Raw genomic sequence first — 27,678 nt, 5'->3', positions numbered from 1 at the left:
TGGCTTTAACAGAAACATATTTCCTCACAGTTTAGAAGGCTGTTGTTGATGTTGTTAGGTGTTATCGAGTCGATTCTGACTCATAGCACCTTCTAGAAGTCCAAAACAGGGTTCGGGCTGTAGTGGAAGGCTATCTCTCTCTGACAGCTTTAGGGGAAGATCCTTTTTTCTTCAGCTTCTGTCCCTTGATTCCTTGGTGATCATCATGTAGCATGGCATCTATCTTCCCCCATCTCTGCTTGCTTGTTTAATCTGTTCTTTTATATCTCAGAAGAAATTGACTCCAAACACACCTTACACTAATAATATTGCCTCAATAACACAACAAAGAAACACATTCCCAAATGGGGTTATAACCACCAGTATTAAAAAAAAAAAATGCCATCAAGTCAATTTAGGCTCACAGCAACCCTATAGGACAGGGCAGAACTGTTCCATAGGGTTTCCAAGGCTTCAATCTTTACAGAAGCAGACTACTGACTACAACTTTCTCCCACAGAGCTGCTGGTGGGTTCGAACTGCTGACCTTTTGGTTAGCAGCCAAGCTTTTTAACCACTTCACCACCAGGGCTCCTTACTATGGGTATAGGAGTTAGGATTTAAGACACATATTTTGGGGTGACACAATTCAATCTACAACAGTGTCCTGAACACTGTCTCAAGAATTTAGAGGAATGAATTATTATTATTAAATTGAGGATATTTAGAAATATCATCTTACTGTTCACAGACGAGTCAGAATAATTGTGAAGAGTTGAGTTGACTGAATCACAGCTGTGCTACATTTGTCATAAAAGATATAACTACACTGATTCAGGGACATATAAATTGCTAGCCCTCTCACCTAGTCAAAATTAGTCAGGTACACAGATACACAGCAGTCAGTACACAGAATTAATTGTTGGAAAGATGCATTTATTCCCTTGTGCTTAGCTGTAGGAATTAAACTTCCTTGAGACATTGTCTAATTAACATCTCTTCCTTTAGATAACATAAGCAAAACACCCCTTAAGGCACTGATTGAAGAGTCATCAAAGTTATTTTAGGGAATCAGCATTGTGCAGGAGAGTACAAGATATCCACTCATTTCCCTTCTTCCTAGGAACACTCACTACATTTTTCAACCTCTCTTGTAGTTATGAGTCTGCTTGACTGAGTTCTAGTCAATGGAATGCAAGAGGAACCAATGTGCACCATTTCCAGGTCTGGCCCATAAAAATTTATCATAAAAATCTATCATATGTGATCTTCCATGCTTTCTTACCTTTCAAGGAAATGAAATGGAATTGACAGAATGACCTTGGAAACGACATGCAGAAGATGGCAAGGGAAGGTGGAAAGAATGTGGTTCACTGACTCACAAGAAAGAGCACCATCAGCTGATCAGAAACACCTATTTGAACTTTATGTTATAGATAGTTGAGCCAATATATACGTTTTTGTTTTGGTTGTTACAGCAGCTATTGTGACCTTACATTCTGACTTGTATTGCAAAATTACAACCTGATGGGAAGTTTTCATAATGCAGTTGACATGAAGCCACAGTAGCAAACTATTAATTGGGCATCAAAGAATAGCCTGGGATAAATCCAAGAAGGCATTCCTCTTGTGAGCTTATTATGGTTTCTACAATTTCAACTAAAAAGAAAACTAAGCCCATTAAAACAGCTCCTCAGAAGAGCTATAATAAAGGAAAAGAATATTTCAACTTCCAGAATAAACATAAGGGAATATAACAACATGATCATTACCCATTGATAAAGACAAAAGAGATAACAAGATTCTGGCTTTATGGTTCCAGGATTTTAAAATATAAGAAAACTAAACAGGCACCTTAGATTGAGATTTTAAAAGATTTTTATTAACCGTTCAGGGGGCTTCATTTTCAAAGATGGAATGATGATTGGACATTTGAAATGTATGTATGTCAATTTTATCATTATCTATAGGAAAACCTGACGCCTCTGTGGTCCTAAACTAATTTTTAAAAAGAATAAATGGATGTTCACATTTTGCAGTTTTGAGTTGAAGAGAGTGAAAAAATGAGGTTCTGCTGGAAGAGAAGGATATATCAAGACGCATTTCCACTGCTACTAGAAAGAATAACAGATAACTTGCACTTACTCATGTCTAAACATAGCCAATAAAATAAAAAGCAGAATAACTCATATGGCCTGTTCGGTTTTTCATTATGGTAATTACCTTTATCCATTCATCATTATCTCAGGGACTCAAATCAAAAATGTGCTATATTGCTTCTGTTACTTTTTTTGCTGTAATTATTTGCCTATTTGAAGTAAAATGGTAACTAGTTCCTTTTGTAGTGAGCAAAAGTGTAGAGGTATTAAACCTTATTAAACTCTCAACTCTAATTCAGTAAATAAGGGCTAAGAAACTCTAGGGCACTCATTTCTTCGTTTCTGCCAGGGTTGACACCTACTTCTTACACTAGGCATTTTAAACAGGATCAGCTATTAATAACAGGAAATGAATAGCAATTTTAACAACAGAAAAAAACAATATATATTTGAGTATATATATTTTCCACCATGCATCTGTCAGTTTATAGTACTGTTGTGGCTTGCATGTTGCTGTAATACTGCAAGCTAGGCCTATGGTATTTCATATACCAGCAGGGTCACCCTTGGCGGACAGGTTGCAGCAGAGCTTCCAGACTCAGACTCACTAGACAGAAGGATCTGGCAGTACAGTTGTGAAAAAAATTGGCCAGTGAAAATCTTATGGACAGCAGTGGAATACTGTCTGATACAGTGCCAGAAGATGAGCCCTCAGGTTGGAAAGCATTCAAAATATGATTGGGGAAGAGCTGACTCCTCAAAGTACAGTTAACCTTAATGACGTGAATGGAGTCAAGCTTTCATGATCTTCATTTGCTGATGGGGTACAACGCAAAATGAAAAGAAACAGCTGCAAACATCCATTAATAATTGGACTGTAGAATGTACAAAGTATGAATCTAGGAAAGTTGGAAGTCATCTAAAATGAAATGTAATGCATAAACATCCATATCTTAGGCATTAGTGAACTGAAATGGACTGGTATTGGCCATTTTAAATGAGACAATCATGTGGTCTACTATGCCAGGAATGACAAAGAGGAATGGCGTCATGTTCATAGTCAAAAAGAACATTTCAAGCTCTATCCTGAAGTACAATGCTATCAGTGATAGGATAATAGCCATACGCCTACAAGAAAGACGAGTTAACAAGAGTATAATTCAAATTATGCACCAATCACTAATGCCAAAGAGAAGGAAATTCAATATATTTACAAACTTTTGCAGCCTGAAATTGATCAAACATGCAATCAAGATGCATTGATAATTACTAGTAATTAGAACATAAAAGTAAGAAATGAAGAAGGATTGGCAGTTAGAAAATATGGCCTTGGTGACAGAAATGACGCCAGTAATCACGTGATGGAGTTTTGCAAGAAAAACAACCTGTTCATTGGAAATACTTTTTCTCAACAACATACACAGTGACTGTACACATGGACCTCACCAGGTGGAAAACACAAGAATCAAATCCACTACATCTGTAGACAGAGACAATGGAAAAACTCAATATCATCAGTTAGAACAAAGCCAGGGGCCGACTATGGAAGAGAACATCGATTGCTCCTTTGCAAGTTCAAGCTGAAGCTGAAGAAAATAAAGACAGGTCCACGAGAGCCAAAGTATGACCTTGAGTATATTCCACCTATTTTTAGAGACCATCTGATAAACAGATTTGACTCAAACACTCAAGACCAAAGACCAGATGAGTTGTGGAATGACATCAAGGATATCAGACATGAAGAAATTAAAAGGTCATTAAAAAAGACGGGAAAGAGAAAAAAGACCAAAATGGATGTCAGAAGAGACTCTGAAACTTGCTCTTGAACATGGAGTAGCTAAAGAGAATGGAAGAAATGTTGAAGTAAAAGAGCTATACAGCAGATTTCAAAGGGGAGCTTGAAAAGACAAAGTAAAGTATTATAATGAAATGTGGGAAGACTTGGAGTTAGAAAACTAAAAAGGAAGGATACACTTCATACTTTCCAAGGTGAAAGAACTGAACAAAAATTCAAGCTTCAAGTTGCAATTCTGAATGATTCTAAAAGCAAAATTTTGAATGATGCAGGAAGCATCAAAGGCAGACAGAAGAAATACACAGAGTCACATTGGTCAACATTCAACCATTTCAGGAGGTAGCATATGATCAAGAACCGATGGTATTTAAGGAAGAGGTCCAAGCTGAACTGAAGGTATTGCAGAAAAACAAGGCTCCAGTAGTTGACAGAATATCAATTGAGATATTTCAACAAACAGATGCAGTGCTGGAGGTGCTCCCCATGCCAAGAAATTTGCAAGACAGCTGCCTGGCCAACTGACTGGAAGAGATCCATATTTATGCCCACTCCAAAAAAAGGTGATCCAACTAAATGTGGAAATTATAGAACAATTTCATTAATATCACACACAAGTAAACTTTTGCTGAAGATCATTCAAAAGTGATTGCAACAGTACATTGACAGGGAATTGCCAGAAATTCAAGATGGATTCAGCAGAGGGCTTGGAACAAGGGATATCATTGCTGGTATCAGACAGATCTTGGCTAAAAGCAGAGAATATCAGAGAGATGTTTACCTGTGTTTTATTGACCATGCAAAGACATTCAACTGTGTGAATCATAACAAATCATGGATAACATTGTGAAGAATGAGAACTCCAAAACACTTCATTGTGCTCAAGCGGAAGCTGTACATAGACCAAGAGGAAGTTTTTTGAACAGAACAAGGGGATACTTCATGGTTTAAAATCAGGAAAGGTGTGCATCACGGTTGTATCCTTTCACCACACTTATTCAATCAGCATGCTGAGCAAATAATCCAAGAAGCTGGAATACATGAAGAATGTAGTATCAGGGTTGGTGGAAGGCTCATTAACAACCTGTAATATGCAGTTGACACAGCCTTGCTTGCTGAAAGAGAGGAAGATTTGAAGCACTTACTGATGAAGATCAAAGACTATAGCCTTCAGTATGCATTATACGTCAACATAAAGAAAACCAAAATCCTCAAAACTGGACCAATAAGTAACATCATGACAAACAGAAAAAAGACTGAAGTTCTCAAGGATTTCATTTTACTTGGATCCACAATGAACACCATGGAAGCAGCAGTCAAGAAATCAAATAATGTATTGCATTGGGCAAATCTGCTGCAAAAGATCTCTTTAAAATGTTAAAAAGCAAAGATGTCACTTTGAGGACTAAGGTGCGCCTGACCCAAGCCATGGCATTTTCGGTTGCTTCATATGCATGTGAAAGCTAGCCAATGAATAAGGAAGACTGAAGAGGAATTAAATTACAGTGTTGGTGAAGAATGTTGAATATGCCATTGTCTAACAGAAATACCACAAGTGGATGGTTTCAACGAACAGAAGTTTATTCTCTCAGAGTCTGGTAAGTTAGAAGTCCATATTCAAGGTGTCAGCTCCAGGGAAGGCTTTCTCTCTGTCATCTCTGGAGGAAGGTCCTTGTCATCAATGTTCCCCTGGACTAGGAGTTTCTTAGCACAGGGACCCGGGTCCAAAGGACACACTCTTCTCCTGGCACTGCTTTCTTGGTGGTGTATGGTCACCCCCATCTCTCTGCTTGCTTCTCTCTTTTATATCACAAAAGAGATTGGCTTAGATAAAATCTAATCTTGTAGATTGAGTTCTGCCTCATTAATGTAACTGCTGCTAATCCCATCTCATTATCATCATAGAGATAGAACTTACAACACATAGGAAAACCATGCCAGGTGACAAAATGGTGAATAATCACACAATACTGGGAATCATGACCAAGTCAAGCTGACAGATATTTTGGGGGGACATAATTCAATACATGACAACCATGAACTGCCAGAAGAACAAACAAATCTGTCTTAGAAGAAGTACAGCCAGATTGCTCCTTAGAAGTGAGGATGGTGAGACTTCATCTCACAAAGTCTGGACATGTTATAAGAAAGGACCGGTCCCTGGTTAAGGACGTCATGCTTGGTAAAGTGGAGGGTCAGAGAAAAAAAAGAAAACCGTTAACAAGATGGATTGACACAGTGGATGCAACAATGAGTTCTAACATAACAGCAATTGTGAGGATAGTGCTGGACCAGCAGTGTTTTGTTCTGTTGTGCATGGGGTTGCTATGAGTCAGAACCAACTAGATGGCACCTAACAACAATATATACACGATTCATCTAGTCCATACCAAAAGTTACATAATCCTCAACCTGCTTGTTGAACTGAATATTATATATAGCTTTTACAAGCCTATTGTCACATTCAAGAAAGACAGCATCCTATTTCTGGGAACTGAGCTTCTCAGCTCAACCATCATATTTTCACACCATGAAATAAAGCACTGTTAGGGTTTTCACTCGTTTTGTTTTGGGTTAAGAAACAACTGAAAGGAGGCACAGTTAGCTTAGACAGATATGCATGTGATGAAGAAAATGTCACTTTTTTTACACACTGCCCTTGTCACTGTTTCTCAATATGGTTCTGCCTGTGCATATACAATGTGGAAATAAATGCTCCCACTTCCAGGCTGTCTGAATGAATACAGTTCATGAGTCTGTATATTCATTTTCAAAATGACAGGTGTTGTTTCAGTCCCCTCCCATCAATGTACCATAATGCTGCCTCAAGTTTACAAGGTAACTTGTATGCAAAAGGTTTCTGCTATTGCCCAAAGCATTATAAGCCTGAAAACTATTGGCAGGTTAGCAACTATTGCAAAGAACACTGCTGCAAAGCTCAAACTCCTTTTGAGTTATTATAAATTCCTAATTTATTCGATATATCACCCATTTCCTTTTTATATTCTCCCTTACCCACCCTACACACACACACACACACACACACACACACACACACACACAGGTTCAACCTCGAAGCAGATAGAATGTGGAGAACTGAATAAACTAATGCTACCTTCAAGTTAATTTACCTTCAAGTTAATAGAACTCCTCACTCCCAGCCTTGGACAACGATGCTGCAAGTCATTAGCATGTCTTCCGATTTTGGCAAGATTCCCTAGTTAGGACTGGGCCTCCAAACAGTGACAGCCAGAGTGTGCACAGGCAGCACTTTCTGCTTTCCACATGAATGATCAGAGACCACAGAGCCAGCAGGTTGGTGGTTGCTGGTAACACTGGGCCCTTGAGTCAAAAGAAAGGGCCAGCATTGAGCACTGTGAATGAATTACATATTCTTTTTTCTTTCACAAGTCCTATTTACTAAGGACTCTTACAACACCTGGCACCGTTTTAGGCAACTTGAGATGGCCCTGCATCTGAGCCTTGTGTAGCAATTCAAAGAGCTGTTCAACTCCTTGTTACAATCAAACTCCTTGCCAGCAAGCCATGCCTTGACTACATTATGCACTTTTGGCAGATGGAGTTTGGGGATTTCTGTGAAATTATGAAAGCAAAAAACACAGAAACACATCAGGACACAAATGAAGAGGAATAATGGATAAATATACCCAAAGGGCAACAGATGACACAGGTAGAGTTAGGATAATTTAAGAAATTCACGAACAGGTTCTGGATTTGTAAGAGTGAATTTCTCATTACTAATGAGTTTTAAGGATAGTAATGTTTACAAGGAAACAAAATAAAAATAGAGCAACAGCAATCCAAAAAAAAAACAAAAGCACATCATTTCACTATAAATCCAAACAGGGTATAAGCTGTTCTAGGTAATCCCAAACATTTCATGTTTTAATTGGTTTCCCAGGCAGTTTTCTTAGAGTCTATAAGTTACATTCACTTAGTCCTGTATTGATTTTCTGAGATGCTTCCTGTTTCTACCACCACCCTAATCAATTAATGTCTTGTAAGAAGCAAGACAATTTTCTCTTTGTATTTTCTTTCAAATTAAACCTGAATACCTTCTTTCCACAAAATTACCTGACGTTCTCTCTTACCCACCAAGGAGTACATTAAAATGGTAAAAATGGTTGATGTCTTTTATTTAAAAAAAAAAAAAAAACCTGTGGAGATTCTGCACAGAAAAAACATACAGAATTGCCCGGGATCAATATTACAAATGGCTTTTATATTTGTGGTCATGTTGATAAAAGTTCCCTTTAGCTACCACCAAAGTGCCTTTCCATTGGCCACCATGCTTTATCACAGAGAACTAGGAGGCTGGTGGTTACTTAAGGAGGCAGATCACTGGGAAAAAGAAAATGGTTCAGCCACTGTTATTTAAAAAAAAAAAGAAAAGAAAGGGCAAGGTCACAAACCAGTCATTTGTGGATTCTTTTTTTATTAGAATTTTACTGTCTATCTCAATGAACAAATCTCATTTTTATTAAAATGTGAGGCTTTTGGGGTGGGTGAGGGAAGTTACTCTTAACCTGAGCCTACCCACTTTTTCTAATGAACAGCCCTGGAGACAAAAGAAACAGCAAAAGTCGGGAAAGAATTGCTCACTGGAGTCAAGATAACCTGGATTGAAGCTTTGGCGTCAACTGAGAAAATTTGTTAAGCACTTTAATTTCTCTGAAGTTTAATTTTCTGTCCTATAAAATCAGATTGAGGGGGGGCGGAGCCAAGATGGCGGACTAGGCAGACGTTACCTCGGATCCCTCTTACAACAAAGACACGGAAAAACAAGTGAATCGATCACATACATAACAATCTACGAACCCTGAACAACAAACACGGATTTAGAGACGGAGAACGAACTAATACGGGGAAGCAGCGATAGTTTCCAGAGCCTGGAGCCAGAGTACCAGTCAGGTACGGCACAAGCACAGAGACCTGCTCCACCCCCCTGAACTAACCCCGGGAGGGGGACCAGCCGGTTCCACGGGAGGCGTGGGACGCAGCCGGTAGGAGAAGTCCCCGGGAGGCAGTGACTGATCTTGGAGCAGAAAGAGCAGCATCCGAGCCGGGGAACCGTCCCGCAGGGATTTGGACTGCACGCAGCGGATTTTCTGGAAAAACTAGTTTCCCAGTGATGGCTCGGAGACAACAATCCATATCAAACCACTTAAAGAAGCAGACCGTGACAGCTTCTCCAACCCCCCAAACAAAAGAATCAAAATCTTTCCCAAATGAAGATACAATTTTGGAATTATCAGATACAGAATATAAAAAACTAATTTACAGAATGCTTAATGATATCACAAATGAAATTAGGATATCTGCAGAAAAAGCCAAGGAACACACTGATAAAACTGTTGAAGAACTCAAAAAGATTATTCAAGAACATACTGGAAAAATTAATAAGTTGCAAGAATCCATAGAGAGACAACATGTAGAAATCCAAAAGATTAACAATAAAATAACAGAATTAGACAACACACTAGGAAGTCAGAGGAGCAGACTCGAGCAATTAGAATGCAGACTGGGACATCTGGAGGACCAGGGAATCAATACCAACATAGCTGAAAAAAAATCAGATAAAAGAATTAAAAAAAATGAAGAAACCCTAAGAATTATGTGGGACTCTATCAAGAAGGATAACCTGCGGGTGATTGGAGTCCCAGAACAGGGAGGGGGGTCAGAAAACACAGAGAAAATAGTTGAAGAACTTCTGACAGAAAACTTCCCTGACATCATGAAAGACGAAAGGATATCTATCCAAGATGCTCATCGAACCCCATTTAAGATTGATCCAAAAAGAAAAACACCAAGACATATTATCATCAAACTCACCAAAACCAAAGATAAACAGAAAATTTTAAAAGCAGCCAGGGAGAAAAGAAAGGTTTCCTTCAAGGGAGAATCAATAAGAATAAGTTCTGACTACTCAGCAGAAACCATGCAGGCAAGAAGGGAATGGGACGACATATACAGAACACTGAAGGAGAAAAACTGCCAGCCAAGGATCATATATCCAGCAAAACTCTCTCTGAAATATGCAGGCGAAATTAAGATATTTACAGACAAACACAAGTTTAGAGAATTTGCAAAAACCAAACCAAAGCTACAAGAAATACTAAAGGATATTGTTTGGTCACAGAACCAATAATATCAGTTATCAGCACAACACAAGGTCACAAAACAGAACGTCCTGATATCAACTCAAATAGGGAAATCACAAAAACAAACAAATTAAGATTAATTAAAAAAAAAAAATACACATAACAGGGAATCATGGAAGTCAATAGGTAAAAGATCACAATAATCAAAAAGAGGGACTAAATACAGGAGGCATTGAACTGCCATATGGAGAGTGATACAAGGCGATATAGAACAATACAAGTTAGGTTTTTACTTAGAAAAATAGGGGTATATAATGAGGTAACCACAAAAAGGTATAACAACTCTATAACTCAAGATAAAAGCCAAGAAAAACGTAACGACTCAACTAACATAAAGTCAAACACTATGAAAATGAGGATCTCACAATTTACTAAGAAAAACGCCTCAGCACAAAAAAGTATGTGGAAAAATGAAATTGTCAACAACACACATAAAAAGGCATCAAAATGACAGCACTAAAAACTTATTTATCTATAATTACCCTGAATGTAAATGGACTAAATGCACCAATAAAGAGACAGAGAGTCACAGACTGGATAAAGAAACACGATCCATCTATATGCTGCCTACAAGAGACACACCTTAGACTTAGAGACACAAACAAACTAAAACTCAAAGGATGGAAAAAAGTATATCAAGCAAACAATAAGCAAAAAAGAAGAGGAGTAGCAATATTAATTTCTGACAAAATAGACTTTAGACTTAAATCCACCACAAAGGATAAAGAAGGACACTATATAATGATAAAAGGGACAATTGATCAGGAAGACATAACCATATTAAATATTTACGCACCCAATGACAGGGCTGCAAGATACATAAATCAAATTTTAACAGAACTGAAAAGCGAGATAGATACCTCCACAATTATAGTAGGAGACTTCAACACACCACTTTCGGAGAAGGACAGGACATCCAGTAAGAAGCTCAACAGAGACACGGAAGATCTAATTACAACAATCAACCAACTTGACCTCATTGACTTATACAGAACTCTCCACCCAACTGCTGCAAAATATACTTTTTTTTCCAGCGCACATGGAACATTCTCTAGAATAGACCACATATTAGGTCATAAAACAAACCTTTGCAGAGTCCAAAACATCGAAATATTACAAAGCATCTTCTCAGACCACAAGGCAATAAAACTAGAGATCAATAACAGAAAAACGAGGGAAAAGAAATCAAACACTTGGAAAATGAACAATACCCTCCTGAAAAAAGACTGGGTTATAGAAGACATCAAGGAGGGAATAAGGAAATTCATAGAAAGCAACGAGAATGAAAATACTTCCTATCAAAACCTCTGGGACACAGCAAAAGCAGTGCTCAGAGGCCAATTTATATCGATAAATGCACACATACAAAAAGAAGAAAGAGCCAAAATCAGAGAACTGTCCCTACAACTTGAACAAATAGAAAGTGAGCAACAAAAGAATCCATCAGGCACCAGAAGAAAACAAATAATAAAAATTAGAGCTGAACTAAATGAATTAGAGAACAGAAAAACAATCGAAAGAATTAACAAAGCCAAAAGCTGGTTCTTTGAAAAAATTAACAAAATTGATAAACCATTGGCTAGACTGACTAAAGAAATACAGGAAAGGAAACAAATAACCCGAATAAGAAATGAGAAGGACCACATCACAACAGAACCAAATGAAATTAAAAGAATCATTTCAGATTATTATGAAAAATTGTACTCTAACAAATTTGAAAACCTAGAAGAAATGGATGAATTCCTGGAAAAACACTACCTACCTAAACTAACACATTCAGAAGTAGAACAACTAAATAGACCCATAACAAAAAAAGAGATTGAAACGGTAATCAAAAAACTCCCAACAAAAAAAAGTCCTGGCCCGGACGGCTTCACTGCAGAGTTCTACCAAATTTTCAGAGAAGAGTTAACACCACTACTACTAAAGGTATTCCAAAGCATAGAAAATGACGGAATACTACCCAACTCATTCTATGAAGCCACCATCTCCCTGATACCAAAACCAGGTAAAGACATTACAAAAAAAGAAAATTATAGACCTATATCCCTCATGAACATTGATGCAAAAATCCTCAACAAAATTCTAGCCAATAGAATCCAACGACACATCAAAAAAATAATTCACCCTGATCAAGTGGGATTTATACCAGGTATGCAAGGCTGGTTTAATATCAGAAAAACCATTAATGTAATCCATCACATAAATAAATCAAAAGACAAAAACCACATGATCTTATCAATTGATGCAGAAAAGGCATTTGACAAAGTCCAACACCCATTCATGATAAAAACTCTTACCAAAATAGGAATTGAAGGAAAATTCCTCAACATAATAAAGGGCATCTATGCAAAGCCAACAGCCAATATCACTCTAAATGGAGAGAACCTGAAAGCATTTCCCTTGAGAACGGGAACCAGACAAGGATGCCCTTTATCACCGCTCTTATTCAACATCGTGTTGGAAGTCTTAGCCAGTGCAATCAGGCTAGACAAAGAAATAAAAGGTATCCGGATTGGCAAGGAAGAAGTAAAGTTATCCCTATTTGCAGATGACATGATTATATACACAGAAAACCCTAAGGAATCCTCCAGAAAACTACTGAAACTAATAGAAGAGTTTGGCAGAGTCTCAGGTTATAAAATAAACATACAAAAATCACTTGGATTCCTCTACATCAACAAAAAGAACACCGAAGAGGAAATAACCAAATCAATACCATTCACAGTAACCCCCAAGAAGATAAGATACTTAGGAATAAATCTTACCAAGGATGTAAAAGACCTATACAAAGAAAACTACAAAGCTCTACTACAAGAAATTCAAAAGGACATACTTAAGTGGAAAAACATACCTTGCTCATGGATAGGAAGACTTAACATAGTAAAAATGTCTATTCTACCAAAAGCCATCTATACATTTAACGCACTTCCGATCCAAATTCCAATGTCATATTTTAAGGGGATAGAGAAACAAATCACCAATTTCATATGGAACGGAAAGAAGCCCCGGATAAGCAAAGCACTACTGAAAAAGAAGAAGAAAGTGGGAGGCCTCACCTTACCTGACTTCAGAACCTATTATACAGCCACAGTAGTCAAAACAGCCTGGTATTGGTACAACAACAGACACATAGACCAATGGAACAGAATTGAGAACCCAGACATAGATCCATCCACGTATGAGCAGCTGATATTTGACAAAGGACCAGTGTCAATTAACTGGGGAAAAGATAGCCTTTTTAACAAATGGTGCTGGCATAACTGGATATCCATTTGCAAAAAAATGAAACAGGACCCATACCTCACACCATGCACAAAAACTAACTCCAAGTGGATCAAAGACCTAAACATAAAGACTAAAACGATAAAGATCATGGAAGAAAAAATTGGGACAACCCTAGGAGCCCTAATACAAGGTATAAACAGAATACAAAACATTACCAAAAATGATGAAGAGAAACCCGATAACTGGGAGCTCCTAAAAATCAAACACCTATGCTCATCTAAAGACTTCACCAAAAGAGTAAAAAGACCACCTACAGATTGGGAAAGAATTTTCAGCTATGACATCTCCGACCAGCGCCTGATCTCTAAAATCTACATGATTCTGTCAAAACTCAACCACAAAAAGACAAACAACCCAATCAAGAAGTGGGCAAAGGATATGAACACACACTTCACTAAAGAAGATATTCAGACAGCCAACAGATACATGAGAAAATGCTCTCGATCATTAGCCATTAGAGAAATGCAAATTAAAACTACGATGAGATTCCATCTCACACCAGCAAGGCTGGCATTAATCCAAAAAACACAAAATAATAAATGTTGGAGAGGCTGCGGAGAGATTGGAACTCTCATACACTGCTGGTGGGAATGTAAAATGGTACAACCACTTTGGAAATCTATCTGGCGTTATCTTAAACAGTTAGAAATAGAACTACCATACAACCCAGAAATCCCACTGCTAGGAATATACCCTAGAGATACAAGAGCCTTCATACAAACAGATATATGCACACCCATGTTTATTGCAGCTCTGTTTACAATAGCAAAAAGTTGGAAGCAACCAAGGTGTCCATCAACGGATGAATGGGTAAATAAATTGTGGTATATTCACACAATGGAATACTACGCATCGATAAAGAACAGTGACGAATCTCTGAAACATTTCATAACATGGAGGAACCTGGAAGGCATTATGCTGAGCGAAATTAGTCAGAGGCAAAAGGACAAATATTGTATAAGACCTCTATTATAAGATCTTGAGAAATAGTAAACCTGAGAAGAACACATACTTTTGTGGTTACGAGGGGGGGAGGGAGGGAGGGTGGGAGAGGGTTTTTTATTGATTAATCAATCAGTAGATAAGAACTGCTTTAGGTGAAGGGAAAGACAACACTCAATACATGGAAGGTCAGCTCAATTGGACTGGACCAAAAGCAAAGAAGTTTCCGGGATAAAATGAATGCTTCAAAGGTCAGCGGAGCAAGCGCGGGGGTCTGGGGAACATGGTTTGCGGGGACTTCTAAGTCAATTGGCAAAATAATTCTATTATGAAATCATTCTGCATCCCACTTTGAAATGTGGCGTCTGGGGTCTTAAATGCTAACAAGCAGCCATCTAAGATGCAGCAATTGGTCTCAACCCACCTGGAGCAAAGGAAAATGAAGAACACCAAGCCCACATGACAACTAAGAGCCCAAGAGACAGAAAGGGCCACATGAACCAGAGACCTGCATCATCCTGAGACCAGAAGAACTAGTTGGTGCCCGGCCACAATCGATGACTGCCCTGACAGGGAGCTCAGCAGAGGACCCCTGAGGGAGCAGGAGATCAGTGGGATGCAGACCCCAAATTCTCATAAGAAGACCAAACTTAATGGTCTGACTGAGACTGGAGGAATCCCGGCGGCCATGCTCCCCAGACCTTCAGTTGACACAGGACAGGAACCATCCCCGAAGACAACTCATCAGAAATGAAAGGGACTGGTCAGCGGGTGGGAGAGAGATGCTGATGAAGAGTGAGCTAATTATATCAGGTGGACACTTGAGATTGTGTTGGCAACTCTTGTCTGGAGGGGGGATGGGAGGATAGAGAGAGAGGGAAGCCGGCAAAATTGTCAAGAAAGGAGAGACTGAAAGGGCTGACTCAAGACGGGGAGAGTAAGTGGGAGTAGGGAGTGAGATGTATGTAAACTTATATGTGACAGACTGATTGGATTTGTAAACGTTCACTTGAAGCTTAATAAAAGTTATTATAAAAAATAAATAAATAAATAAATAAAAATCAGATTGATATAATTACCTCAAGAGCAGTTTGGGGATTTTCTCGATCAAACCCCTCACTCTTTTGATCCAAGTCCATTTTTCTACCCAAGATATCTTTTCAATGCAGAGGAGTGATCAGGTTACCTCCTGTCTCCAACTTTCCCATGTCTGGAGAGCAAGACCAAACCACATAGCATGCCACCTTCCATCCCATACATCCAGGTCCCAGCCCACCTCTCTGGGCTTATCTCTGGTCATTTGCCTCGATTCGCTTCTCATTTTAGTTGTGTCATAACAGATGCATCAAATACTTTAACCCCTATAGCTGTGTATTTGATCAAAGTGTCTCCCTAATGACCCTCTGCCTGAAATTTCCCTCCTCTCTTTAACAACTTAGCAAATTTTTGCTCAACCCTCATGGTCCAGGACATCCCCACAATCACCACTTTTTCAGCTGTGCCTGGAGCTTCTCTCAAATGAAACAAAGATAAAGTTTCACAGGATGGAAAAATTATATTTTTCATTTGGTTTCCAACATGAAAATATATTTTATTTGGCATCCAAGGTAAAAGTATCTAGATGCCATTTAACCACACAGAGAATAGGTGAAAAATGCATTATTTGCAATCTAAGTACCAAAAGCAAAATATGATGTTATTCAGATTCCCAACGTCAATCAACTTTTGTTCTTCTCCGTCTAGGTAGGCACTGAACTGGGAGAACTACAGCACACATCCAGAAAAATATGCGACCTGAAAAATAAGCTGATCCACATCAATTACTTTAATTACTGATGCCACCTGCTAAGTGCAAGATGTACCACTCCTAATATAGTAATACTTCAAAACTGGCATTATGGTGTCAATTTTATAAGCGAAGGTTCTGAGATTTAAACAGGCTAAGTAACTTACTCAAGTACTTAATATGTGGCAGATTTGTTATCTAAACCCAGATCTGGTTGACTTAAAAGCTTCTATTTCTACCCCTCCACACTGTTCCTCAGTTGACCCTGCACTGTAAACAGATGTGGACATCATAGCAATAGTCTACGCATCTTTACTCAAAGTATCAGGCGCTATCTCTGGCCAGGTCACTCAAAATACTCTTTTGCTCAAAGAAAAAGGGGGGTTGGTGTATGTGGATAAAGAGGGTATACAGCCACCTCAAGATGAAGAAAGAGGAGGCCTTTTCAAAACACAGTCATATTCTATTCATAATACCTGTCAGTAAAATAAGTTTTCTTTCTGGCAACAGAGCAACTCATTGCCTTCCTTATTTTTTTAATATTTGCTTTAATAAAATCAACATAATAGAATTGTAGTTTGATATAAGTTAGCACTGAACTATTATAATATTTCCATCTCTTCATTTTCCTGAGTTAATCAGAAGGTATTTACTGTTGTGGTGGTGTTGGTGGTGTTAGTGATTGTGATAGTTGTGTTCAGCAGCTTAAAATTGTGTATGTATCTTTACTCACAAGATTTTATGATCTTGAAAAATCTTGAAATCTTGAAAAATGTCCATTCATGTTCTGAATGAAATATACACCGATGCACAATAATAGACCTCATATAGTAAATGCAAAGTACAACAGGGACTTGATTGGAAAAGTTAGTAAATGTCACTTCAATAAGAGACTAAATATGAAATCATACATCTCCCAATGAAACACCTGTAGTGCATCTTTCATTCCTATTCAGATTTACCAGTGGTTTTTGATTTACATAGACATAGATATTGATTTTTTATGCTATATGCACACACACAAACACACCATAAAAAATCAATTTGAATTGGAGAAAATTTGGGTTTAAAAGTTAATAACATGTCAAAATTATTCCCAGAAAGAGCTCAGTTATTTTAAGTGGCTTTACAACTGCCAAGTAAGAGGAATCAACCCTGTTTACTCAGTCTGTGTCCTCGGAGAAAAGAGAAGGGGACTGAGATGTTTCTGGGGAATAGAGATGAGGCAGTCCCACATAGGTAGCCAGTGCAGGTCCATGCTGATATGGGAGATCATCTCCCTCTCTAGGCACAAGCCCTGAGGTTTAACCTGACTGTAGCTTCTGCTATGCTCACATGAAGCACTTAAAGAACTTGTCCTGATTATGGCCATGGCTAACGGGGAAGCTCCCAAACATGACCAAGTTGTCAGTTTGTCACCCTACAATGACCTATCACCCTACTATTAAATGACTCAATAAGGTATATAAGTTGTCAGATAATACTGAATCTAACTTTGAGGTGGCTTTTAAAATTGCTTGGGGAATAATATGACTTCTCTAGTCTTTCATGCAGGAGACCCTTGGTAGCACAAATGGTTAAGTGCTTGACTACTAGCTAAAAGGTTGGTAGTTAGAACCCACCTAGAGGTACCTCGGAAGACAGGTCTGGAGATCTGCTTCCAAAAGGTCATAGCCCTGAAAATCTTATGGAGCAGTTCTACTCTGCACACATGAGATCGCCATGAGTCAGAATATACTCAATGGAAACTGACAACAACATGAATCCTTCATGCAACTGAAAGCCTAGCCTACCACTAGTGCAAAAAGAGATCACAAATTAATTAGGGGAAAAAAATATTACAGGCTAGGCTATCATTCTGTGTTAAGTAACATGGTGGCTGGTAACCAATTTTCTTTACAAACTGAAGAACACTTTATATATCCCTGGCAATAGGGCAGAATTAATCCTGATACTACAGGATAAAAGTACCTCTAAACAAGCCTTGTCTTATGCCCTTTTGCAACCCTTTTCAACGTTCTCTGTGAAGTTAAAAAAGGTGTTGTTAAAGACACAACAAGAGCAAGCTTGACACCAAGGGCAAATCAGGAAACTTGCTTCAGGATAAAAAGCCTATCCAGAGAAAAGGGATCAGTGTGTCATACCAACTCCAGAGGCAGAAATCAAACTGTGAATTCAGTTTGGTTAATATGCTCTGCCACCTGCAGAAGTGGTCCTTTTAGAGTCATCAATTAGATGCCTGGTGGCACAGTGATTAAGGGTTTGGCTGCTAATCAAAAGGTCAGCAGTTCAAATACACCAGCCGCTCCTTGGAAACCCTATGGGGCAGTTCTACTCTGTTCTATAGGGTCATTATAAGTCGAAATCAACTTGATGGCAACTGGTTAAAAGTTTTATAGACACAGTCAGAAATTACTATACAAGAGGGATCTGGATAATTTTGATTTATTCAACATAAACAGAAAGGTCTAACATCCTAGTGTAATAAATGACAAATATAACTGGGTGATTCGAAAGCAAGTAATATTTTCAGTGATAAAAGTTAGAAAACATTAACTCCTGACTTGCAAACTTCTAAAATACATGTCGAAAATATCAAAAGCAAATAATGAATAGCATCACTCAAGAAGTAATTTGAAAATCCTTTTTAAAAGTTTGAAATCTACTCCATGAAAATTATATACAAAGTGTGGAGCAAACTAGAAAGCAAAAGATAGACATTCTAAAAGTGAAAAAGAAAATGGCAATAGCAGATTTATGAAATGGCACCAAATAATAATTATTTCCCCATTTTATAATTCCAAATCAGTTAAAGAATCATCTTTCACTGGAAGATGTGCTGTGTCTACATAAAGTGCATGTGACGGCTCCCCCTCCAAAAATAGACAACATAAGCCCCAATTAAGTCCAAAAAATAAGTCAAAGCAGTGATTTTATATCATAAAGACCAAAAAAAAACATACTGAATAACTTTCCAACAGTTTTTTAGGCAACATGAAGATATTCCTGATCATATCCCAAATTTACTGCGTTAAATGGAATAATGAAGCAAGTATATAGCCACTTAACAAATATACATAGAACAGGAAAGAAAACCCAGCAAAAATCAAACCTTAAATTGCTCAGTAACTAAAATCCAAAAGATGTTGCTTGTTTTGATTATCAGGATAAAAATTGTTTTGATTATCAAGCTTGTCACTTGTATTTATGTTTAGACATGGTGAGAAGTAAGGATGTATCAAGCGCCACATACTGTCATCTAACTGTTAAAAGACCCGCGTTCTTCAGCTTTTCTGCTCTAATCCCTTGTTCAGTAAGCGTTGTAATGTTTGTGCTGGAAAATTATTTTAAAAATTATTTTTATTATTCTGTAAGTAAGATACTTTATTATTTGAATAGATGAGACAAAAGACGTTAATTAAACCACTCAGTAAGGGACATGGGAAACCGAAAACTAGGTAATTCGTAAATCTTTACCTGAAGGCCTTCAATAGCTAATCGCAGCATACTTGGTGTAAGTTTAGAAGCTTGCTTGAAGGTGAAGTTACTCCAGTCTATGATCAAAACAAATCCATTCACCTGAAGCTCAGGATCTTCAATCATGGCTTCTAAAGAAAGTAAGATGGCACGCAAAATATCCACCAGTGTGTACCTATCAGCAACAGAGAAGCACTGCGTTAATTCTGACAGCCACTATTATAGAAAACACAGAAACCTTTTAGCACACTAAAAATTTCCTTTAAAATACTTCAAGAATTTGAAGATGATGATTTTGTTTTAAAACCTTCTTTGAAGAGGAGGTTTACTCTATTCTATATGTGCTCATTGAACATATTAGAATTTAACATGTATTCTACCAAACTACAATGTTTTTGAAAATACCAGCTAGTTTCATATTTTACAATAATTTAATGTACCTTCTGGCTTCCCTATGCTTTCTTAAAATCTCATTTCAACTACCAAAAAAAACTAGTATGGTATTTTTTAAATATCTCAAGAATGCTCACAATGATACTGATATTTTACATCTTCTTCATAGGGAAAAATTTGAGAATGATATCTCAAAAAGTTTCATCAATAAAAAAGACCACTGTATTTGAACTCATAAAAAAAACCAAACTCATTGCTTTCGAGTTGATTCCAACTCATAGCAACCCTACAGGACAGAGTAGAACTGCCCCATAGGGCTTCCAAGGAGCAGCTGGTGGATATGAACTGCTGACCTTTTGGTTAGCAACCAAGCTCTTAAACACTGTGCCACCAGGGCTCCCCATATTTGAATAGCTACAGTTAAAAGAGTCAACAAACTTTAATTACTTGCATTGAATTGTATCATAAAGACAAAAAAAAAAAAAGAGAAGAATGAAGGGATAGAAAAGCAGATAAATAAAAACAAAATGGAAATTTGCCTATTATTACACAAGCCACCCAAATTTAGGGCTGAATTTTTATCTCTTTTCCCCTTGCACCTTACCACAGTACCTGGCAGGTTACAGAAACTTAATAAATGTTTCTTCCTGTTAAATGGGACTGTACTAGAATGTAAAGACATCTGTTATACACTCCAACAAGGCTGGCATTAATCCAAAAAACAAAACAATAAGTGTTGGAGAGGTTGTGGAGAGACTGGAACACTTATACACTGCTGGTGGGAATGTAAAATGGTACAACCACTTTAGAAATTGATTTGGCGCTTCCTTAAAAAACTGGAAATAGATCTACCATACAATCCAGCAATCCCACTCCTTGGAATATATCCTAGAGAAACAAGAGCCTTTACACGAACAGATATATGCACACCTATGTTCAATGCAGCACTGTTTACAATAGCAAAAAGATGGAAGCAACCAAGGTGCCCATCAAGGGATGAATGAATAAATAAATTATGGTATATTCACACGATGGAACACTACGTATGGATAAAGAACAATGATGAATCCATGAAACATTTCATAACATGGAGGAACTTGGAAGGTATTATGCTGAGTGAAATTAGTCAGCTGCAAAAGGACAAATACTGTATAAGACCACTATTCTAAGAACTCAAGAAATGGTTTAAACAGAGAAGAAAATATTCTTTTATGGTTATGAGAAGGGGGAGGGAGGGATGGAGGGAGAGGGTTTTTCACTAATTAGATAGTAGATAAGAACTATTTTAGGTGAAAGGAAAGACAACACACAGTACAGGAGAGGTCAGCACAACTGGACTAAACCAAAAGCAGTTTCCTGAATAAACTGAATGCTTCAAAGGCAAGCGTAGCAGGGACAGGGGTTTGGGGACCATGGTTTCAGGGGACATCTAAGTCAATTGGCATAATAAAATCTATTAAGAAAATATTCTGCATCCCACTTTGGAGAGTGGTGTCTGGGGTCTTAAACGCTAGCAAGCGGCCATCTAAAATGCATCAATTGGTCTCAACCCACCTGGAGCAAAGGACAATGAAGAACACCAAAGACACAAGGTAATTATGAGCCCAACAGACAGAAACGGCCACATAAACCAGAGACTATACCAGCCTAAGACCAGAAGAACTAGATGGTGCCTGGCTACAACCAATGACTGCCCTGACAGGGATCACAACAGAGAACCCCTGAGGGAGCAGGAGGGCAGTGGGATGCAGACCCCATATTCTCATAAAAAGACCAGACTTAATGGTCTGACTGAGACCAGAAGGACCCTGGAAGTCATGGTCCCCAGACCTTCTGTTAGCCCAAAACAGGAACCATTCCCAAAGACAACTCTTCAGACAGGGATTGGACTGGACTATGGGATAGAAGATGATACTGGTAAAGAATGAGCTTCTTGGACCAAGTAGACACACGAGACTATGTGGGCATCTCCTGTCTGGAGGGGAGATTAGAGGGCAGAGGGGGTCAGAAGCTGGCAAATAGATGGCAAAACAGAGAGTGGAGGGAAGGAGTATGCTGTCTCATTAGGGGGAGAGCAATTAGGAGTGTATAGCAAGGTGTTTATAAATTTTTGTATGAGAGTCTCACTTGACTTGTAAACTTTCACTTAAAGCACAATTTAAAAAAAAAGACATTAGTTGTAGATGGTAGGCCTTGATTAAGGTACTGGCAATAAGAATGAAGACAGAAACCAAATTTAAGAAGCACTGTAAATTTGTTAAATTGTGATAATTAAATGTGGGGGATAAGACTGAAGGGAGAGTAAAGAATGACATACAGATTCTAGTTTCAGAGCCTGAGTAAATGGTAAAAATCATTCATCAGAATGAATAATGCAAAAAAAAAAAAAAACATAGTTGGGACAGCTAGAAGCGTAGGGGTTTGAATAGAACTTGTTGTTAAGAAATACGTAGAACACCCAGAGAGATATATAAAGTAAATATCTCAGAAAAATAGCTTCTGAACTCAGGAGGGGCTCAAGGCTGAAGATTCTAGAATCAAAAGCATATAGACACTAAACTCAAGAAAGCAATGGAGATAATGCAGTCAGAGCTGAGAGAAAAGCAAAATAATTACTTTGAGAAGGAAATCCTCAGGAAATTACAGTATTTAATGGGAATCAGTAAATCTATGGAAGATACTAACAATTTCAACTTTTTATAGTCTGCATTTCAAGTTTTTTCTTCTGAGACATCTCCATCTTCTGGGTGGAGATGTTCAGGAAAAACTAGAGATAAATCTGGACCTTGAGGAAGAGGTGCAATGTGGGGGTGGGTGGATTAGGAGTAGAAATTCTCTGCATTGAGTGGAAGTGATGGGCTCACCAGGGAGACAGTATGAGACAGTGAGTACATAAAGAGGGGTAGTTCTATTTTTACTTTTAAAAACATTTGGAGGCGAATGGAGGAAGCATACTACTTCATAAAGAAAAGAATAACTGTGGAATTTCAGGCAATTCCTCACTTTCTCTGGGCCTCATTTCTTCATCTGTAAAATCAATAGTTTGGAATAGGATCTCCTTTTGGACAGCAGCACTAACCTAGCAAGGACATTGCATCAGAAGACTTCAAAATGGGATCTCCTCCCTCCCCCTCATTAGCTGTATGAGCCCGGACATGTCATTGATTTATAATTCTGAAGTTTAGTTCCTTCACCTGGAAAAAAAAAAAAAAAAACGGGAGTAACTATAACTAACTCTGTCTCATAGGGTGGAGCCAAAGAGATGATGCAAGTGAAAGCATTTGTACAATGGTAGGTACACAGTTAGGGTCGCTATGAGTCGGAATCGACTCAACAGCAACGTTTTTTTTTTTAACGGTTTAGGTACACAGTAGAGCGTCAATAAATGTTGGTTGTAGTATACACATCGCATACTTTTTGTTTTATTGGTAACCATAGATGTAGTGTACTCGGTGGGGTATAATCAGAACTGGAGAATATTCGTTACTGTATTTTACTTAAAAAGTGAACGATGGTCTTTAGGACAGCATATTACATTGTAAAGGGCAAGGATCAAGGGACTGTTTTTAAACCTCTGGAAAGCAGACAGGCTATTATAGGCCTAGGAGTGTGACATCGGAAAATAGTTCCTGAATATATATTAAAATGGAACTTTGTGTAGTTCTACTATTTATTTATCTTTAAAATTGTGACATCTGCATGGCCGAATAATTTTGTCACTTCATGGCTGCCCTCCCTCTTTCTTAAATTTAATAGCTTAACACAGCATAATGACCCACAGCCTATAACATACACAAACTGGAAAGTTGGAGAAGAAAGAAGATATTTCAGGTTAAAATGTAGACCCCCCTCAAAAAAAAATTAATAATTTCATTTCTGAAATTCATAATGATATGGTAAGGGCAGCATAATCCCAGGACTTTCTTTTCAATAACAGTAGGGGTTTCTCTCCTCACAAAAGAATGATAAAGGGAAAAGGGGTTTTCACAAGCAGTTCCTAAAGATCAGATTTTCTAAGAAAATTAAAACATTGGGAGAGGCCAACGCAGAACTTTCATCTCACCGTGAGGATGATCATTCTTGCTATAAGGATACCAAATAGCATTAAGTGAAACTTGAACCTGAAATCAGCTCTGGAAGGATGGTGCATTGTGTGTAGTGAGAAGAAATCATGACACCAGTAAGCGCTGAAGACAAGAGGTAATTTGTTTTAAGTAATAGCCTTGAAGGATGGTTTTTCTAAACTGCATCAAAATCAACAGAAAATTTTAAACACACATCGTTGTTTCAAAGGAAATAAAATCAGGCAAGTCACAGTATAAGCAATGAAGAAAAGCAGGTTTGTTAAGTTTTCAAGAATAAATCTAACCAAGTTTTATGTATGTATCAAATATAAGATATAAAATATCTTGCTCCAAAAAGAGAATTATCTTTGTATGTTGTTGTTGTTAGGTGCTGTCAAGTCCATTTCGACTTACAGAGACCCCATGTGACAGAGTAGAACCGACCCACAGGGTTTTCTAGGCTCTAGGGAAACTCTGGTGGCATAGTGGTTAAGTGCTATAGCTGCTAACCAAAGGTTGGCAGTTCTAATTCACCAGGTGCTCCTTAGAAACTCTGTGGGGCAGTTCTACTCTGTCCTATAGGGTCACTATGAGTCAGAATTGACTGGATGGCAGCAGGTTTTTTGCAGCAGAGCCACTAGTGGGTTCAAACCACCAACCCTTTGGTTAGCAGGTGAGCACTTAACCCTTTCAGCACCAGGGCTCCTTGATCTTTATATATATAAATCATATTAATTCATAAATTTAAAAAACAAACATAAAAATATCCTAGCTAGCTGCATTCCAAGGGCAGGCAAAAAAGCCCTCTTGACTCACTCTGTTGTCAAACATAACACATTATTACTATTAGCAGCTCAGCAGGCTACTCCTAAGCTTAGCATTATTATACAAGATCTTGCCAAAGTGTATAAAATACCTTCCAAAGAAATGGAGCATCTCTGAATTGTATCTCTTCGGGATTCCTGCCATCATTCTCTTCTTTGAAATTATTTTTAACTGTGATCATTTACAAATTAGTAATCTCTACAAAGTTTCCCCACATTCACATTTTGGAGTTCATACAATTGTATGAACTCCACCATCACTCTTTTTCCCTTCTTTGTTGGAAGAAAGCCATAAATAACAAACTAACACATTAATGCAGCTCTTGTCTCCTGATTGTGCTTCCCAAAATAGCATTAAGTAAAACTTGAATCTGAAATCAGCTTTGGGAGGATGATGTATTGTTTGTAGTAAGAAGAAGTCACGGCACCAGCAAGAAATTTTATAGCTCTGACACAAGACTTTATAGACTATTGCTCTTGAAAGAAATCAAAGCTACTATAATGTGCAAAAACTATACGGAGAAGACTCTGGAATGCATAGCTCTTATTTAATAACTGTGCAATTAGGAGGAAAGCATCTAATTCTTCTGAAATTTTCTCAGCTATAAAATCAGTCTGCCTTGTACAGTAGGATGTATGTTCATGAATTCATGATTTGTGGTATTTTTATTCGATCAGTCTATTGTTCTTCAATGGAAAACCTACATCTATAACAAATACAAAATAAAAATGGGGACTTTTGCATGCTTTTCTAATCCAGGCTTGATCTTGTACCTTGAAGAAGTTCTGAACCTCACTAAACCTTCTTTTCCTCTTTATAAAATGTTACCTCCTTGAACTACATCATCCGTGGGCAGGGGCAAATTAACCAGTAAGCAAGATACACACTGGCTTACATTAAGCAAGGTATGCACTGGCTTACCTGTGTGTATTTACTAATCTATGAACAATTTCATCTGTTTACTACAGATTAGCAAGTATGCATAAATAAGCCTATGCATACCTTACTTATTGGGTAACCTGGCCCTGTCCCTGGGTGATACAAACAGCTCTTGACTACTAACCAAAAATCCTATGGAACACAGTTCTACTGTGTAACACATGGGGCCACCTTGAGTCAGAATAGGCTTAAAAGGTTTGGTTTTAGAAAGTATTTAGTCCAGTGCCCAGGACAAAGTAAACAATAGATATTTATTTCCATAATTTCTCCAATTACGTATATGATTTTTATTCTTTCCACAATCACATATTCTATACTTGCTTTTTGCATTTTTTCAGCCATTTTTTCCTAACTTCATAAAATTGTTGTGAAGATAAAATGGAAATAAGAAAAATACATGTAAAGCTTTTAATAGCACTTGACATATAATAACAAAACCTGTTGCGGTCGAGTCAATTCTGCCTCATAGCAACCCAATAGGACAGAGCAGAACTGCCCCATAGGGTTTCCAAGGAGCAGCTGGAGGATTCTAACTGCTGAACGCTTAACCACTATGCCACTGAGTTTCCATAGGACTCAATAAATATTTGCTATAATCATTTTATAATCATTGCTGTTGAAACTCTTCCTTCTATTTGGCTTCATAATGCTACACTGAACTTTTCCTCCTCTCGCTTTTCTGGTCACTCCATATATCTCTTCTTTGGCTCCACTCTCTTCTCTGACCACCCATATGTGGAAATAGAGTTTGATCCCCTTCTCTCATCATGTAGTTTCACACTGACCTACTGAGCCATGCATTCATCCATTTGTCCAATGCCAACAGGTTAGTGAATGTTCCAAACCTATATCCCCAGACCCAGCATCACTCCTGGGCAATAGTCTCATTGTTCTGGCTGCCATCAGAACATCAGCACCTTAGTGACTCCATGTTACCTGAAACACTTCCTGTTAATTTTAAGCTCATCCTATTGCTTCCCCAACCAAGTTCCCCTCTGGAATTGCCTACTGGAGTCAATTAATAAAGAATCATTCCTGAATATTCCCTTTCCATCTCCCCCTACAAGTCACTAAGTCTCAACTGTTTTCCTTTTCCTTTATAATGTCTTGGGCATCTAACTTTCCTATCCACTTCCTCTCTTTCTTTTTCTTTCTCTCTCCTCTTTCTCTTCCAGAAATCCTGCCTATCTCCTATTGTGAGACTAATGATTCTAAAACCTGGATGGCTGGTTAGAAAACCCACTGGTCCCTGAGTAATCCAGCTTTCTTACCCAGGCACACCCATACGCAGGCTCACCACAGCTACTGAGGTCTAGTCGTGCCCATCCCCAAACAAACCGGTATACTCCTCCACCATGCCTTCACTGACATGTATTGGGGAGGCTCCTCTTCCTTTTCACTTTATCTAAATTCTGCCCTTCTCTGAGACCATCCCAGGCTTAACCTCCTCTGTGAGAATGTCTCCACCTGCTGAAGGCACCAGTATGCTTTCTCTCCCACCTCTGAAATTCTAAAGCATTTAACCATCAGTGGTTATCTTCTGTCCCCAAACACTTAAGTTCTTAATTTAATAATAATATGTAGAAGTCAAATTATTCCCGGGGCACAGACCATAGTGAGTTACATGCTCCTACAAAGGTCATCAAAATGACATAACGACATCATTTTTGAATAATACTATACACTTAAGATTCTCTTTCAGCTCAAAGGGCAATGCAAAACACCTTCCTAGACCAGATCAGGGACAAGCGCTGCAGAGGTACCAGCACCCTGCCTGCAGCCAGGCACTCCTCCCTTTTTACAGGAAAAGTTAACGGGGAAAAAGTGAGTTCTGCAAGTACTTTCAAAATATTATTTAATAAGAGCAAAGAAGCTTCTTCTCCCTGCCTCTGCTTCTGTCTCTGGCACGCAA

At 38.1% G+C, this 27,678-nt stretch overlaps 1 protein-coding gene across 1 annotated transcript in view; it reads right to left on the bottom strand.

The window, feature by feature from the left end:
- The window catches only part of CLVS2 (clavesin 2), an 84,526-nt gene that overhangs the window by 47,088 nt on the left and 9,760 nt on the right, over window positions 1-27,678 (bottom strand). Inside the window, exon 2 of the mRNA XM_003404240.4 lies at window positions 19,546-19,720. Coding sequence (XP_003404288.1) covers window positions 19,546-19,720 — 175 coding nt within the window. The remainder of the gene's footprint in view (window positions 1-19,545; window positions 19,721-27,678) is intronic.

Source organism: Loxodonta africana, chromosome 1 (genome assembly GCF_030014295.1).
Source record: "Loxodonta africana isolate mLoxAfr1 chromosome 1, mLoxAfr1.hap2, whole genome shotgun sequence".
NCBI lineage: Eukaryota > Metazoa > Chordata > Mammalia > Proboscidea > Elephantidae > Loxodonta > Loxodonta africana.
The sequence above is the reverse complement of the archived record's forward strand: the minus strand, read 5'-3'. Positions and strand labels throughout refer to the sequence as shown.